An 18,868-nucleotide genomic window follows, 5' to 3' on the forward strand; every position below is an offset into this window, starting at 1 on the left:
GCAAACCTAAAACATAGTCCAGGTCTAGACTGCACAGAAAAGGTTCTAGAGTTGGATACAGTAGCATATGCTCGTGGCTCTACTTGGCTGAGGAGGGAAGATTCTTTGAGCCCAAAATGGTTGATCAGCCTGGGCAATCATTGCAAGACCCTGTATCTCAAAAAGATTGGAAATGAGATTGTTGGAGAGATATTTTATGCCATTTAACATCGTCTGTTAGCCTTTTAACTTATTAATCTAACATGACCCATTTCCAAGAAACAATGCTTGCCAGTCAGCATACCGTGTTGCTGGTATTTAGGGAATCTGAATGTACTCCAGATTGGCACATTGTTTACATAGCTGTCTACAGCAGTGGTTCTCAACCTTCCTAATGCATGGCCCTTTAATATAATTCCTCATGTTATGGAGACCCCCCCCCAAGCATAAAATTATTCTTTTTGCTACTTCATAACTATAATTTTGCTGCTGTTATGAATTATAATGTACATATCTGTGGTTTTCAGTGGTCTTAGGCGACCCCTGTGAAAGGGTCATTTGACTACCTTGGGTTGCAACCCAAAGGTTGAAAACTATGGCCAAGAAACAAGGTTAGGGCCAGGTATGGTAGTGCAAGCCTTTAATCCCAGCATAGACAGTGGCAGATGGAACTCTGAGTGCAAGGCCTAGCTTGTATATCAAATTACAGGCTACCCAAGACTACATACATAGTAAGACCATGTCTCAAAAAAAATAGTTCTTTCAAGTTCATAAAACTACGGACATGAAGGTATTTCCAACGCTGTCGTCTTAACTGTAATCCCAGCTATTTCAGAGACAGACGGGAATACACAAATACTCCTACAGATGTAAAATGTAGCTGAGTTCTAGTGCATACCTAGCCTGTCAAAGTCCTGGGATCAATCCCCATTGGCACAGAAGAAAAATGCACTGTCATATATAATAAGTGCCCTTTTCCTGGGAATTGTTTACTGAAAATTTTTATATTAAAAAAAAAATTTTAGACTGGAATGGTGGCACAAGCCTTTAATCCTAGCACTCAGGAGCCAGAGGCAGGTGGATCTCTGAATTTGAGGCCAGCCTGGTTTACAAAGCAAGTTCCAGACTGCTAACACAGAGAAACCCTGTCTCATAAAAACAATGTAAGCCAGGCATGATGGCGCACACCTTTTAGTCAGAACAGTCTCAAGACCGGCCTGGTCTACAAAGCAAGTTTTAGAACAGCCAGGCTACACAGAAACCCTGTCTCAGAATGTGTATCCCAGCTGAACTTTTCTGTTAGGTTCTACAGTTCTATAAAACGGTGACCCCAGCCAGGGAGGTGAGAATCACGCTAACACTGTAATGAACGAAACACGCTAAAACACATGAGGCCCGGAATAAACACTGAACAGAGTAACAACAAACAGAATAACTTGCCAAATCTTGGTTCTCCCACCAATGCCTTTTCATTAAAAATGCTAATAGTTCTGTTTTTCCTCTAGCCTTAGATTACAGTCATATGGTCATTAATTCATATAACAAACTGCAGTATTTTATGTCACCTACATTAGTGAAAAAAATTAAACATTGAAATTTTTTATCAGTTTTACAACCAAACCTACCAATTCTCATGAATATGTTGAAGTTTTGGTTTTGGATTTTTTTAGGCGGGTGAGGAGGGCCGTTCAAGATGCTCAAGTTCTTAACTGGGGCTATGGAGATGTACCCATCTTTGTGCCACTACTCAGCTGCTGTAACCAGCCATTTGTGTCCTAGGTGTCTCGTCACATCCACAACGATTATACTGAGCAGGGGTGAGAGGTCAGACCTGCCTTGAGATGGTCACCTTGCCAGCTTCACTGCTTTGTCTCAAGCCAGTGCCTGCCTGTTTTAGGACCCTAGAGAATCCGTGTCTCACCCACAGTGATGAGAGGCATGGCTGTGGCAGTGTGGAAGCAGGAAGCTGTCAAACCAAATGTAGGTTAATTCAGATAAGCACCTGTCAATATTCTAAAATTCTAGGTACGTTAAACCTGGAAAGATGCCAAATGAAAAAATGGTGCTTGAAAAGGCTGTCTCTTACAAAGTAAGGAACGGACAAAGGGGGAAACATGCTCTTGAGTGTCCTGACTATTCAGGGTCAGATAGTCCAGACATTTAGAGGAAATGTATTTTAAGAGAAATTTTTACTTAGGCACTTTAGAAATACCCACTCCCCTTAAATGTAAGTTATGTATTTTATTAAAGTCCAAGCCATTGTCCTTGGCAAGAATGCTGGCAATAACTGTGCCAGATCACTGTATAAACTCAATAAAGTGTTTATAAAAAAAAACTGTATGATACAGACTTTTCACTCTAGGTCAACCCCAAACTGGGGAAGTGCTTCATTATTTCAGTTAATGCTCAATTTTAGACCAAAATTTTATACCTTTATTTAACTTTTGCCATTTGTATCTTTGTTGTTTAGAGAACTGCTCCATGTCTTTCTAAATGTCCATTTGGTATAGAAAGGCTGTATTTCTGCCTCTTTTTTTTTTTTTCTAATATATGTGACAGATTTCAAGAGTCTATGACCTCTGCGACTATGATGTTTGCTGTCTCATTCTGCAAATAGAACCCTCTGAACAGTCCACAGCTTGCCACCAACACCCCCTTTAAAGTGAGATTCGGCATCCTGGTGACCCATCACTTGCGGTTTCTCTGCAACCATCTTCTGTAATACATAGGGCCTCACAGGGAGGAAACCTGTGGGAACCATAGAACCATAAAAACTACAATAGCCAGAAACAAATGTCAATCTTTATTAATTCCAGAGATGTAGATCGTTGAAATCACTTGAGAGAGAGCTGTCTTGAGACTAGAGTCTTTAACATAGCAAAGTCGGAGTCAGTGTTCCAACAGAGAGATACTACTGTGGTCTCCAAAGACAGACTTCTGTCTTGAAGAGCAAAATTCAAGATGCTGCCATCTGACAGCCTGTCCTGCTTTTCAGGTTGATACTCAGAAGACAGAAGGAAATCACATCCCCACTGTCATCTGAGGAACCACCATGAGCAGTCTCCAAAGCAGCGCAAAATGTAGAATGTTTATGTGTGTGTGTATACATATACACACACATACATACACACACATACACACACACACACACACACACACACACACACACACATATACACACATATGAATTGAACCTGCGGCCAGGCAGGTCCTGTACCGCTGGAGCCACATCCCCAGCCCAGTCTGTCTTGTCCTCCAGTTCTCCAGGAAGTCCCATCTGTATCAGCTGATGAGGACCCTGGTCCTGCTCCCAGAGGTCATGTTAGCTTCTTGATAGCTTCAATCCACTCTGCTCGCTCAGCCTTGCTGCTGGCCTGTATATAATAGTGTGTATCATCCTTCGTAATCACTTTGAAGAGATTTCCTTGGACATTCCCTTTAACTCCTACATGGGGGTGGGGGGGAGAGTAGAGTATTGAATATCCATGCCATCTTCCAGCTTGAAGAAGCTGACAAAAACTACAGCCATAAGGCCTGCCAGCGGTTGTTCTGAACATTTTCAGCCTGCTTGTTTGCTTGCCCCTGTGCCACCCATAGACCTCCAGTTTCATTCATATCAGAGTCCCCTAAATTTATGTTTAAAAAGGCACAAGATGTGATGTTCGCTTCAAATTGGCTTTGAACCTCAATTTCTACACCCATAAGACAGAAATAATACTACCTTCCTACCATAGCTGAGGACTATAAAGTCAGTGTAAATAGAAAATGAAAGCGTGTCATTGACATGAGAACATTGACCCTTAGGTGGGAGCTTATGGGCTATCAGCACAGAACTGAAAGGGAAGAAGAGCAAAACTAAGGATATAGCCTTTTCCTTTGTTTCTAAAATGGACTTCAAAAATCACGTCATTTTCTCATTGAGAAAAGTTCTTCTTGATTCTCAGAAGTCAGACTTTCCCTCAGGGGCATTAATGACAGGCAGACACCCCAGAGATCTTTAGGCCAGGGTGGAAGTTGCAGCTTACCAGTAGGAACACCATTGTCTTCCAGAGCAGACACAAGGGAACCACGAAGAGAAAATCCACCTACTGGCCTGTTTTCTTCCTGTGGAGGAAGAGACTGATTGGTAATTTCATGAACACATCCTCTCCTATAACTGACCTGTCAAGCCTGATAAAGCCACTTGAAGTTATCTGTAGTAGAGGGGCCAGAACTAGGGCATCATTCACCCAAGTAACTTGAACCAGTGATGCAGTTTGGGCCTGTGGCAGCAATGACCACTAGCAGCAATGCCACTAAGTTACCAGCCTGATCCAACATCCTACTAGAAGCATGCGTTGGCTTCCTTACCCTTTGTCAACAATACATGGTTATGACAGGTATTCCTGCACATTCAACGTTGGCACTGAAGTCTCTAGTTATGTACTTGGCATGAAATAAGACTGGCTTTATGGTATCTGGATGGTTAAAGAGCAACTTTACCAAGACAGAGCCTCAGCCCTTGGTCCCTTCTGTTAATAATCAATACTAAATGGTGACTCCAGCAAATAAAAACTAAAGAAGTTATATAACTGTCCTGGGTACTGGGGTGGATTTAGCCCAGCAATAGGAAGCATAAAGGCAAAGCCTGAGAGCAAATGGTCCTGGACTCATCAAGGGCACAAAGTAATTGAGGATGGACTAAGTGTTAAATGCAAACCCCATATTTATGCATTTGTTGATATTTTCCTTGCTCCAGAAAGGATTTGTGGCTGGGATATAGCTCAGTTGTCAGCATGCTTGTTTAGCCTACACAGAACTTTGGGTTCAATCTGGGGTGGTGACCATGTCTGTAATCCAAGCATTCAAAGTCACCCTTGGCTACATAGTGAGTTTGAGGCCAGCCCAAGCTACATGATATACTGTCTTTCAAAAATTAAATTAAAGGGAGCTGGGCATTGTGGCACACACCTTCAATCCCAGCACTCGGGAGGCAGAGGCAGGCAGATCGCTGTGAGTTCAAGGCCAGCCTGGTCCACAAAGCAAGTCTAGGCCAGTCAAGGCTACACAAGAAAACCGTGTCTTGGAAAACCAAAAAATAAAGAAAAAATTAAAAATTAAATTAAAGGGAACTTGACAGCCATGGTAGCAACACTCCTGGGACCCATAGAGAGGTCAATAGGTGCCTTTTGGAGACCTAAGGGTTTGATCCCTCAGGCCGTTCTCCTATTATCCCTCTTCCCAGGCCTTCCCCTTCCCTGGGCTTGGCAGAGAGTGAGGGGGTTCCTCTATGAAGTTAAGGCATCATGACTGAAGAGCAAATCAAAACAAGGCTGAACACCCCAACTGAAGAGCCATTTTTCTTCTTTCGATTAGAATTAGATTAGCTCGGCATGAGTTGGTATTTTATCAGAAACTTGGAGCAGCAATTCCTGCCTCAAAAAGTAACATGTAAATTAAATACAATAAAAAGAAATTTTTCAAAGGTGAGACAAGGTTGAAAGAGGCAGGATTTGTGTTGGATGAAAAGAGTGGAGAAGCTGGGGACACCACTTAGGGGTTTCATGTGTACCCATCACTTCCTTAGCCCACAAAGCAGGCTCAGGCTTTGGGGAAAGTAAAAGGTGCTTTTTCTCAAACCTTCCTCTCACGAGAAGCGGGCACAGAAGGCCACACACTGAGCACACAACTATATGACAGAGGAGCAAGTCCTGCAAGGGACCATGGCAGGATGTAGCAGAGAGCCTGCACAGCAGGTACCCACTCTGCTTCAGACTCCGCAAGCAGTACCGTCCCAAAGGACGTGAGTCACTCACTTTCGAAGGGTCATAGTAATGCAGAAAAGCTGGGTCCTTCCTCAGAACAAATCGGCGCACCTTCCAGTTTTTCCTCTTGTGCCCCTGTAAGAAGGAAAGAGCTCAAGTCTCACTGGTGAAGGCTCTCCATTTCCTTCCCTTTTCCATGCATCCAGAACAAAATGCCAACAAGAAGCTGGGCGTGGTGGCACGCACCTTTAGTTCCAGCACTTGGGAGGCAGAGGCAGGTGAATCGCTGTGAGTTCAAGGCCAGCCTGGTCTACAAAGTGAGTCCAGGACAGCCAGGGCTACACAGAGAAACCCTGTTTCAAAAAACAAACAAATGAAAATGCCAACAAGGCAGCCTACTCCAATAGAATGACGTTTTAATGACAGTTTACAAGAAACTCAAGGATTATAGTGGTTAGCGGTACCTTACGAAAGTACCACGTTTAGTTGACAGAGAGCTAAGAAGAGTTAGCACTTAAAGAAAGGGGCTCATCACCCCAACACTCAGGAATGAAAGGAGGACTAAGGGGCTGAGGCTGCAGCTCAGCAGTAGGGCTGTGAGCCAAGCAAGCACAAGACCCTAGGTTCAATACCCAGCACTGAACAACAGCAACAAGGGCGAAAGGGCTGGAGAGATGGTGCAGCAGTTAAGAGCATTTGCTGCTCTTAAAGAGAACCCAGGTTCCGTTCCCAGCATCAACATGGTGGCTCACAACCATCTATCTATAAGTCCACTTCCAGAAGCTCCAATTCCCTCTTCTGATCTCTGTAGGCACTGCACACGCATATGTGCAGACAAAACACCTATAGGCACAAAAAATGTTTTGTTGCTTTTGTTTTGTTTTGTTTCGTTTTGGTTTTTTGTTTGTTTGTTTTGTTTTTTCAAGACAGAGTTTCTCTGTGTAGCCTTGGCCGTCCTGGACTCACTTTGTAGACCAGGCTGGCCTCTGACTCACATTGATCCGCCTGCCTCTGCCTTCTGAGTGCTGGGATTAAAGGCGTGCGCCACCACACCCAGCTATATAAAAAAAAATCTTTTAAAAAATAATAATATTAAATAACCTTTCATTTGAAAGGAAGAGGCAGACCGAGCAAGCAAGCGTCAACTGGATGGGGAGTTCACAGTCCATGCTGCACTCAAGGCCACCAACTTTTTAAGGGTCAACTTGGCCCCAAAACAACCTGATAGCTGCATGTATATTTGTGCATTTTACATGTATACACAGAGGAAATGAATGTAACACTCTGTATCAGAAAAAAAGATCCATTATAGTCTATGATACAGTATATGATAAAGTCTAAATGGTAAAACATAAATGTTTGTGTGACAGAGTGAAAGAAATTTTCTCTGAACATACACCCAAGATCACAAAACTTCCTTAACACCTGAGCCTCTCTCATGCCCTCTGCCACTCATCTGGGGCCTCATTTCTTCCCTCAGCCAGGGTTGCTCTCAGGCCCAGCAGCAGCAGGACCCTTAAAGTAGACCATTGAGTCTATGGTAAATAATAATCTCAGAGCAGATGGATCCTGATCTTTATCAAGCAGGTGACAAATGTGACATCTGACAATAATATAGAAGTTGCTTTTTATTTAATGTGACAATTACTTGTGTGTATATATTTTTTTCAAAACAATTCTTGAGTCTGGTATGCAGGTGTGAATGGGCAGGTCTCTGACTTGCTTCTTGTGGCTGGGGATGGGGAGGCCCTGATTTCTGTGGATCCCATTAATAAAGAGTGTACTCCCAGAATCCTCAGCCCCTGCCTCCCTCAAGGCTCATTCCTGCCTCTCCAACTGTGATACATACACCCCCCACACACACACACACACACACTCAAGGGCAGCCAGCCTTACCTGCTTGGATAGGTAGCCTTGTTTAACCACTGTGCCACTTAACTCCATGGTGCTGAGGCTGATTTCCTCTTTGGGGCTTACCTTCTTCTTATAGCTTTCAGCCTAGTGAGAAGGAGAAAGCAAGGACTTGTTACCAAAGAACCCCAGGCCCAGGGCATGGGGGTTGCAAAGACAAAAGAGAATTTCTCAAGTCCCTTGTCCCCTCAGGACAGAGCTGTTCCCCATACTCTGGGCCTTCCCTGTGGCTCCAAACTCCCAGCTCCTACACTTGCCCACTTCCTCCTTTCTCACCTAGTGGTAAGAGGAGCCCAACCTCTGACTTACAAAAGTGTACAGGGCTGTGGAGTCATCCAGAAACTGTTCAGCCAGATCCCCAGAGCGAAAAGCTCCCATGCTCCGGACCCCTACCGGCCTGAGGAAGTTCTCTTCCATAAGCATGGAGGCCAGAGTCACTGCCTCGAGACGGCTGGCTGCAAAGCTGCTGGAGATGAGCCAGTCCACCAGGGAGGAGCCTGCGTCAGCACAAGGGCAGATGCCTGTCAGACCACGAGCTAGCTATACCCTAGCCTCCTCGGGCTTAGTCGGCTACCTCATTGACTTTGATCTCCCGAGAAGCCACAAGCTCTAACTAAGAGCAGCCGAACAGCCACACCCAGTGCACCGAGCTACAGCTATAACCTCAGGTGGTCCTCACAGGCAGTCCCGTTTCTTAGCAGGCAGCTCCATCCCTGTTACAAGCTAGTTAAGCACTTGGCTGAATCACTGTGTCCCAGCCATGGGGTAGGTAGGCTCACCCAGGAAGGTCTTTTTGTAGGTGCTTCCCTGCTCCATGTTGGGGCATGGCCGGATTCCAGTGCTGCTGTCATGCATCTTGTCCACGATTCGACTACATAAAAGAAGGCAGAGAGAGCTGGGCATGGTGGCACATGCCTTTAGACTCAGCGCTCCGGAGGCAGAGGCAGGTGGATCTGTAAGTTTAAGGCCAGCCTGGTCTACAGAGAGAGTCCAGGACAGCTGGGACTTCACAGAGAAACCTGTCTCAGAAAACAAAGAAAGAAAGAAAAAAGAAAAGAAAGGAGCCTGGTCACCCGTTCAGCTACCCAGAGAGTCCAAGAATTGCAGTTCATGGTCTAAAGCAAGGCACAAAGGATATGATACACACCACAGAAACAGGCTTTTGTTATTCAATCAAAATCCAGTACACAGGGTTTTCAGAGGCCCCTCCTCTTGCTCATCGAAATGATCGAATACTTCCACACTAATAGGCAACTATTACTGTTGACATAAAACTAAACAATTGTGACCGTCTAAAACTGAAAGTGTGAGCCGGGCGTGATGGCGCATGCCTGTAATCCCAGCGCTCTGGGAGGCTGAGGCAGGTAGATCTCTGTGAGTTCAAGGCCAACATGGTCCACAAAGTAAGTCCAGGACAACCAAGGCTACACAGAGAAACCCTGTCTTGGAAAAACAAACAAGCAAACAAACAACAACAACAGAGAGAGAGTGTGCAGTAATTTGCGTGGCACAGACTGGACTTCAGAGGCTGGTGTGGAGCTTTAGGAGTCCAGGAAGAGCCTCACATGCCACAGCTGTAACAGTGTGGCAGCCGGGGAGGTTATGGGCATTTCTATGATGGAAACACCTTCCATACATCTCCGTGGTCTACTACCGCCTCCACCACTAACTGGTTTCCCTCTACCTGATGTGACAGCTGCTGCCATCAATGAAAGACCGTCTCTGTGCATGTCTCTGGGCCATATGCATGTCTCTCAAGGCCCTTGACACCTTGCTTATTATCAGTTACCTCTGCTGGGCACCTGGCACAATGCATGACATTCAAGAGGCGCTCGATAACTGTCTCTTTCTCTCTCTTTTCTTTTTAAAATTGATACATAATAATTGCACATTATTGGTGAGGTACTCATTGGTGAGGTACTCAATGACTTCTTCAACGGCTGAGTGAGGAATCCCAGCAAACGCTAAGGTGACCATTGCCTGCCAGGTGATGCAAATAAGACCTACCCTATGGTTCTGAGCACTCTGCCTAAAATGGAATGGTAGCCTCAACCTCACTCACAGAGGGGGAACAACTTGCTAGAAGCCCTACGATGTTACACAGGGGAGAGAGGTCATGTAAGGCACGTTCCAGGCAGTCAACACAGCATAACCAGCACAGAGAAAACTGCTGGCCCTGAAAACACAATGGTGGAATAGCCTGCGTAGCACCACAGGGTCCCCCTCCCCAGTAAGCAGGCAGAAGAAGCCTCAGGGAGTCCAGGCAGAGCCAGGGGTAGGCAGGCAGGCGGCGCACTCACTGCAGGCTGATGTGGGGGGGCAACTTGAAGGAGTTTTTCAGTATGTGGAGTTGTTGGATCTTCCCCGGCTGTCCCGCGTGGATAGCCCCCGTTATCTCAAAGGCCCAGGAGTCTCTCTCCTCTCGAGAACAGGCCTCCAGGAAGTACTCAGTGGAAGTCCGGGTCTTCAGCTTTATGAGGAGCTGTGAGAACAGACAACCATGCAGACCAATACTCAGGAGAATGGAGCAAGGGAATGCTGGCCCCGGGATGACAGGCCAGAGAGGATGCAGGAGGCCACGTATCCAAGGATGCCTGGTGCCCTGCCCCTGCCCACACTCAGCAAGTGGGGCTGTACTCATTGATTTGGGTACATCCAAGACAAGGAGCTCATGGCCTCCTAAAGCGGCCGTTCCTTTCTACACAGATCAAGACAGAGTGCTTCCCGACACTGTGGCTCTGACTCCTCCTTCAGAACCACAGACTCACTTCCTATCACAGCTCCTCTCCGAAGACTCCCAGGCAACTCCCAGGCTCTGCAGTTACACACCTTAGCTCTGCCCCTTAGCTAGGAATGTCAGGTCCCCTTAGGAACCTCACAGAGCCACAGGCTCTCTACCCGAACGTAGTAATAGGACACTACCATCTTCCCATTCAGGACTGCTAGGAAAGCCCCTCCTGTCCTCTTGTCTCTTCTTTAATTATCTCTAAGTCTTCCACTCATTCTTCGTGTGACACGGTTTCAACTCCTTCCCAAAAGGTTTGCCCTCTGCTATGTGCTCCCGCCCAGGATGGAGCACTCTGTTCCAGGAGCAGGTGAAGACAGAAGTACTGCTGTATCGCTGCCGGCCTATAAGCACAAGGGCTGCCTGCGAGCAGCTACTGACACAGTGGACCCGTGCCTGGTGGAATCGGCAGTCTTTGTACTGTGGGCCACTTCTCTGTCCTCTAACTGGACATCTGGGGGCCCTAACCAACTGTGGAATGTCACATGTGGGTGCTATTAAATGTCATGAGTAGATCAGGCCTGCTGCTTCAGCTGCATTCACGTGCAGTGGTGGGGATCAACACCAGGAGCCTCTCTTAGATGTGGAGGTTCTGACTGTGGTCACCAGAATATTCACAACCATCTTGTTTGCTTTTGAGCGTAATAGCCTTTGCTTAATTAAATTAATAGCAAAATATGGGGGAAGAAGACGTGGCTGACTCACGGTCTCAAGGTATATTATGAAGACATGTCACTAAGTTGCTGTGGTGGTCATAGCATCTCTTCACAGCAGTAAAACCATAGCTAAGACAGCACCTATAGAGATCAGAGGGCACCAGATCCTCTGGAGTTATAGGTACTGGAGCTACAGCACTTGTGAGCTGCCTGACAGGAGTGCTAGGATCAAAATTACTTCAAGAGCAGGAAATGTTTTCAACAGCTAAGCCATCTCTTTGTCTAACTAATTTCCTTTCCTTTCCTTTCCTCTCTTTTCCTAGTTAGGGTACATTAGCAGCTCTGGCTAGCCTGGAACTCATTATAGAGACAAGGTTGGTCATGAACTCACAAGAGCCTGCCTCCCTGTCCCCCGAGTGATGGGAAGGTGATTGCCACCACAACACACCTGGACCCTGACATATCATTTTTTGATGGGTCAAAGCCGCCACACCCCTCAAGGGTCGTAAGCTGACGACCAAGACAGCATGGCTCCTCACACTGTATGCCCCCGACCCCAGGTCATAAACCTTAAAGGAAACTGCAAATATAAAGAAAAGCTCACCTGCATTCCTGCTACTAAGAGACAGCCATTGCTGACTGCTGCTGTCTCCTAGTGTCTCCCCCACCAGCTTTCACTGTCTGGTTTGTTTTGAATTAGCGCCTGCCTCCTAGAACACTAGGTGTCTTAAGAAAGCATCACTTTCTCAACCCACATCACAACACGTGGAACATTTTCATCTAATTATTTCATCCCATTTTACAAATGACAAATGAGAGCTGAAAGAGGTTTAGCTACTCGCCTTGGTTCATGGGACAGCCAGGATTTGAACCCAAATCATTCAGTGACAACAAAAGGGCAGGATGACTGGAACAAAGGACCAGGCACCAGGACACTCACATACCGGCCGGTTTTCATACTCCAGGCAGGGGCAAGTGATGGTGCAGCCGTCCAGGACGATCCTTCCCTTGGGTGGGGTCACTCGCCGGCCACCCTCTAGCTTGTAATACAGGAGCGTGTTCTGACGGAGGATGAACCATCGTGCCTTCCAGTTATGGACAATATGGCCCTGTAGACAGACAGACAGGAAAGCCCAGTGGTTAGGTGATGCAGGGGAGGGTACTGCACTGGCGAGAGGAAGCCCATGGCTAAGGCAAGTGTGGGCTGAGAGGCAGTGGGCAATGAAGGAGCAGGCAGTAAATCTGTCAGGCTCGCCTCAGCTCACCTCTTTTGAGTTGGAAGCAAAAGCCTCTGACCACGGCCTTTGACTTCCCATTGGCCTTTGTTCTCTCTACAAATCCCCTCACTCCAGTGGTAGGAATCAAACCCAGGCTCTCTGGCACATGAGACAAGTGTTATACCTCTGAACTATACATCCCAAAACCGTGTCATAAATGTAAAGAAAATATAAAGAAATGTACAAAATGTAAAGAACAATCACTCACCTAAAATCCTTTTAGTACAAGACAGCCATTGTTAACATCTGGTTTGTCTCCCAGTCTTTTCCCCTTCACTACGTCCGTCTGTATGTCTGTATGCATGTGTACGTATGTATTTAAACAGGGTATATGTGTGCACTAGTAGTATGTATGTATGTAGACAGGGTCTAACTTGTAACCCAGGCTAGCCTGTAGCTTGTGATTCTCCTGCCCCAGGTGAGGTAACACAGAGCTTTAATTCCAGCCCTCCTGAATCAGAGACAGGCAGAGCTCAGTGAGTTCGAAACCAGCTTGGTCTACATAGACAGGTCCAGGCCAGCTAGGTTCCTGTCTCCAAAAAATAAACAAATAAATAAATAAATACATTTTATAAAGAAAATTTGGTGTGAATCCAAGGTACCATGTGTGTAAGGTGAGCACTCTGAACTTAGATCCCCAGTCCCTAGTAATATGATTCTAAATATACTGTGGATGATTCTTGGTGGAAATCTACCAAGAGCCTCAAAAGTACTAGGCAAGTTCTCCACCACTAAATTGCACTCTCTAAAATATTTTGGTCTTTTTTTTTTTTTTTTTCAACAACAGCAAAGTCTTGCCCAGGCTGGATTTGAACCTATGACCCTCTGGCCTCAGTCTTCTGAATTCTGGGATTATAGGCATAGATTATAATACCCAGAAAAGGATGTATTATTTTTGTAATGGTAAAATACACTTAAATTCAAATAAGCAAAAAATCTTGATGAGCTATTTCGGTTGGTCAGATGAGGAAGGCGGGCAGGAGTGAACACAGCACCACTGCTGGGGGAGGAATGTTGCCTGGTGGTAGAGCCCTTGCCTAGTCTTTGTGAGGTCTTAGATTTAATCCCCAGCACCGAAGCGTGGCAGTGCCTCCTCCTTACGAGCATCTGCATGGCTCCACGCGGTCTGGACCCTGAGTCCTGTGGGGCAGGGATGGGTTCCTGGTAAGCAAAGGTCTCCTATACTATGTCACAGTTTGATCTTGAGGCTGTGAAGAATTTTAAGAAGAAGCATAGCAAGTTTAGGGTCTCATGCTAAAAAGATCACTCTGGAGTTGGGGCTATAACCCATCTGGTGGAGTACATGCCTAACACACGTATGTATTTAGACAGCGTCTAACATGCCAAGACCTGGGTTCGGTCCCCAGCACCACGTAAACTGGGCCTGCTGGCACATGCCTGCCCTCAGGGTTGCGGAGGAGGGAAGACCAGAAGTCCAAACCCATCCTCAGCTACACAGTGAGGTCAAAGCCAGCCTGCATCAGAGACTGTCTCAAAATCAATCAATCAATCACACACACACTCTCTCTCTAGTCAGGCTAATCTTTAAGCACATCTGAGACAGGAGGATGACAAATTTGAGGCTACACAGGGAGGCCCTGCCTCAACAGAAAAATCATTCTGACAATAGTGTTTTTGGAACAAGTGAATGAAACCGTGAGACCTCGACACCGACCGTTTGAAGTGTTCCTGCTCTAGAGATAAGCCACGGTGCACGCAGGCAAAGGGAGTCTAGGTCCAAATAAACACAAGCCCCCCTCCACCCAGGAACTAGTCCCCATGCATGGAGAAGCCTTTCTCTTCAGGCCTCTTGGCTGCAAGCCACCAACTGAGGCAGAGGCTCAGTTAGGGAGAAGGGGGCGGGGCATGAGATGGGCTGGCGCCTCATGGCTGTACTAAAGAAGCACAGACTATGTAATAGCTGCAGACACTCTTAAAAGAGGATACTCTGCCAGGCGTGGTGGTGCACACCTTTAATCCCAGCACTCGGGAGGCAGAGGCAGTGGATCACTGTGAGTTCGAGGCCAGCCTGGTCTACAAAGTGAGTCCAGGACAGCTAAGGCTACACAGAGAGACCCTGTCTCGAGAAAAAAAGAAAAAAGAAAAGAAAAGAAAAGAAAGAAAAAAAAGAAAAAGACGATACTCTACTCCCTGCTTTAATGATGAGGAAACAGCCAGGTGGGGTATCTCTTGGTCCCAGCAAGTGCGGTTAGATCTCTGTGAGTTCAAGGCCAGGCTGGTCTACACAGTGAGACCAGTAAATAACAAATAAAATAAAGATGAGGAAACAGACTCAGAAAAGGTTGCTTATACCCTACAGCACCCCCCAAAAGAAGAGATATTACTTATTATGGGATGCACTGTCTCCCAGAACGTTAGCATTCTAACCTCTGAGAGCTGTAAACATGAACTTATTTGGAAACCAGGTCTCTGTAGATGTTATCAAATTAAGATGAGGTCACATCAGACTAAGGCAGGCTGGTGTCCTTACAAAGGAAAGATACATGGTGGGGTGGGGGAGAATGGTCATGTGATGGATCTACAAGTCATCAAAATGCCAAGGCTACCAGGAACCAGAGTTGCGAGTGGGGATTCTGGCTGGCAGCTTCCAAAGGAGCACAGCCCTACCAACACTTTGGTTTTTGGAATTCCAGTGCCCAGAACACCTGGAGTCTTTTCTGGTTTTGGTATATGTATTTTTTTTCTTTAGGCATACATTATGTGGCTGTTAACCGACATTGTCACCTTGCCTGGATTTGGAATCACCTAGGAGACGCACTTATGGTTGTATGAAAACACTGAAGATGTTTTCAAGGAGACCCATTGTCAATGTGGGCAACACCAGTCCAGGAGCTGAGATCCCAGGAGGAACAAGGCGCTCCAGCCCAGTCCTGCTCCCTGCTTCCTGGTGGCCCCAGATGTGAAGCATCCCTGGCTGCAAGCCTGCCTCCATGACCACACCCTCCATGGTGGACTCCTAAACCGTGAGCCACAATTAACTCTTCTTAATTTGCTTTCTGTTGGGTATTTGGCCAACCCAACTAGGAAAGTAACTGTCACACTTCATGTTTTTTTCTTCTTAAGATCTAACACCATAAGCATTTTTGACATCTGTATAATTTTGATTTAGTTCATCATTCGCTTATCTGTGTAGGTAGCTTCCAGGGCTGTTTGGCTGATTGGTTGTATTATTTGTTTATTTGAGACAGGGCCTCCCTACGTAGCCCAGACTAGCCTCCAACTCAGGACCCTCCTCCCTCAAGATCCAAACCTGGCAGCGACATGTATGTTTTGACTCTCCTCAACACAGAGCTGTGCTCCTACACACACACACACACACACACACACACACACACACACACACACACACAGAGCTGTTCCTCTCCCCTGAGAGCCAGGCCTGGCAAGTGCCCTATGTTTTGCCTAGAGTTTGGTTTTCTTGTCTGGGCAGGATTAGGAGCCAAATCCATCATGCCCCTGCCTGCCTGCTTCCAGCTAAGCCTTTCAGGAGATGGCTGTTGTACTCTGTGGCTTCCAGCTCTGCCTTTCCCCATCCTAGGGCTGTGAACTCTCCTAAACCACCCAGTGACACCATGGCTCTGTAACTTCCCCCGTGGGCACAAGGGTTACTGCTGCCTCTTGTGAGAGAAGTGGATTTACATGTAGTGAGAGCAGGCGGTGATCATAGCAGGGGTCTTGGGCCAGCTCCCTCACTGGGCAGTAACAAACATGGCTTCCACTTGCCTCAGAATCAAGCTGGAGAGAGGCACTGGCATCTCAGCCTAGCCCTGTGCTGATGCCTATCCTGACACCCTGGATTCTAACCCAGGCCTCCCAGAAAAAAAGGACAATCCTTCTCCTCAGGGTCCTGGTGAGTGCCAATCCTCCTCTGTCTCTGCGTAGTACTGGCAGAGGAGAGTCATGTAGGGAGCCCCAGGAGTAGGTGGAGGCTCACAGATCCTTATCCCAAGGGTTTAAGCTGGAGGTAAACCCATTTCTTCACAGGTCCCTACCTCAACCTCCGCCCCAATCACTACCAACCGCAGCTCACAGACTGTGCTACAGTGGGAGACAGAAATCCGCCCCCCCAGCCCCCCCACAGGTTGCCACCTGTGACCTGGACAAACCATCTTATCATTTTAAATGACAGAGACACAAAGTGAGCGTGGGATTCCAGGCAGACAGACTCCAGTCAACCACTGATCTCGCATCAGCTTCCAATCCTCCTTGCTTGTAGCTTTGAACAAACACACACTTTACCCCCCCCCCCTATCGTAACTATGCAAAACAATGCAGACATCTTGTAAACAGAATATGAAAGGGACTAGAGTCTTCTGGGCTAATAGGGCTGATGTGACCAGGTAAGCCAGCGAGGAGGACAATTTCTTTCTCATTACCACCCCCACTCCCTAAGACTCTAAGCCCAAAGCCACGAATATATATATATATATATATATATATATATATATATATATATATATATATATACACATATATATATATATATGCTTTACTATGCTATTATACAAATATATTTATATTAGTGTTGACATCAATTATTTTAGATGTTACGGATCATACCCGAGGTCTCCATGCTGGGCAAGTGCCATAGCAGTGAGCCCTAAGATTTTTCTCTTCCCGGTTCTCTCATTCATTCATTTTCTACCTTGATCTTAAGCATCTCAGGAGTCCTAGAGTCCCTGGTTGGACTCTTGTGTCTTCGCCTTGGGATGATGGGTCGAGGACTAAGGATGGAATGCGTATCCTCCTATGCAACACTCACTCACTCTAGACAAGCTAGTCCAGCTTGCTGATACTCAGAGTCTCCTAATCTCTAACAATGACAGAGTAACAGCAGCTCAAGTGCAAACCCTTCAGGACTAGTAAAGGATGACATAAAACAGGCAGCTAAGTGGTCACACACAAACACACACACACACACACACATACACGAGGGGTGGTGCCTCCCTCCCTCCCTTCCAGGTTGCAAACTACAAGGCATATCCATAGTGCTTTATATTTTAATATCGTATAATTGTGTTTTAATTGACACATGACCGTGTGGTATGCAGGAAGTATAAACACTATACAATGATCACGTCAGGGTAACTGGCATGCCCATCACCTCAAACATTTATTGTTGTTTCTTGGTGTTGGAAACATTCAAAACCCTCTTAGCTGTTTCAGGATATACTCTTAATTGCGGCCAGCCACAGTTAACCTTCTGTCATAGAATGTTAGAAGCCATTCCTTCTTTCCAGCTGTACCATGCTCCCTCCACCCTGCACCCCACACTTCTTTTCATACTTTAGTAAGGTGTGTGTCCTTGCAAACTAAAGCCAGCGTCTTGAGCATGCTAACCTGGCCTCGTTCTGCTCCTGGCCTCGTCCCCAGGTCCTAAGTAAGTTGTCTTAAGAGATCAGCGCAGGAGTCAGCCCTCCACCCTCACCCACCCCCAACCACAGTAGCCATGGTGATCCGCCTTCGCAACCCGGACCCGCGGCGTCCAACCACCGCCCTCCCCGCTGTTCCCACCGCCACAGGGGTGGGAGGCCAGAGCACACTCACCCTCTTCACGAGGAAGCCCTCCTTGAGCACGCCGTCCTCCATGTCGCCGGTCCAGGTGAGCTGTCCCAGCGCTCGCCGCCGCCGGTGCCTCCCGCGCCCAGGAAGCCGCTCCCTCCTGGCGACGCCTCCTGGCGCGAGTCCAGTGCCAGAGCCCTGGGCCCCGCGGGCAGGAAGTCTGGCCCCGTCGGGACTTCTGCATGAACCTTTCCACACCAGGGGTCCAGTCGGCCAACCCTTCCCCGCGCAGTCGGCGGTGATCGCCCAAGTACAAGGCCCTGGACCGGCGTCTAGCGCTGTGAGCCATCTGCAGGGAGTGTGTAGATTGGGTGGAACTGGGCTGGGAGAGCAAAAGAACACACAAGTTTAAGGCGGCTGGCAAGGTCCACAGAGCCCTGTGCACAGAACACACTCCACACCACACCATCCTTATCTCAAAAACAAAACACAAATCCAAGACCAAAGATTTTACCAATTCGGGGTGGCTTTAAAGAGCGTGCAAAATAACCCGGCCGGCCGTGTAAGTCATAATTTAAAGTAAAAATTAATGCCCGTGATAAAGAAAATATCCTGATGGAATCAACACAAAGTCCTATTATGCCTTGTTGGCTCTTGCAACAAAATTAGTGTTAATCTGCTCAGATCCCTGATAGTCCCCCTTTGCTCTGCTGAGGGAGGGCTGGCTAGGCAGGGGAACGGCCTGCAATGGGAAGACAGAAATGTCCTTCAAATTGGCTCCCCAGCTCACCCTAGTGTCCCATGCCGGCCTCTGCCCCACTGGTGTCTCTGTGGGCCTGTATCAGACAATACACCTTCACCCTTAAAGCCATGGTAGGGGCCATGGCGTTAGGTTACCAGGTAAAAGCTTCCTAGGTTTTGAACCAAAGACAACGGGGCTTCCACTGCCTTTCCTCTAGTAGCACTAGGTTTCATTCGCCACAGTCCGGCCCC

The 18,868-nt window shown here is 47.0% G+C and overlaps 1 protein-coding gene across 1 annotated transcript; it reads right to left on the reverse strand.

The window, feature by feature from the left end:
• Positions 1-3,148: 3,148 nt before the first annotated feature.
• Plek2 (pleckstrin 2) lies at positions 3,149-18,161 on the reverse strand. The gene is made up of 9 exons (XM_051148192.1): positions 17,921-18,161; positions 12,020-12,184; positions 9,935-10,116; positions 8,414-8,505; positions 7,944-8,131; positions 7,620-7,721; positions 5,775-5,858; positions 4,005-4,083; positions 3,149-3,424 (listed from the first exon to the last, which is right to left on the reverse strand). The coding sequence occupies exons 1-9, from the start codon at positions 17,960-17,962 to the stop codon at positions 3,297-3,299; spliced, it is 1,062 nt and encodes a 353-aa protein (XP_051004149.1). The 5' UTR covers positions 17,963-18,161; the 3' UTR covers positions 3,149-3,296.
• Positions 18,162-18,868: the final 707 nt, after the last annotated feature.

Source organism: Acomys russatus, chromosome 1, assembly GCF_903995435.1.
Source record: "Acomys russatus chromosome 1, mAcoRus1.1, whole genome shotgun sequence".
In the NCBI taxonomy this organism is placed as follows: Eukaryota; Metazoa; Chordata; class Mammalia; order Rodentia; family Muridae; genus Acomys; species Acomys russatus.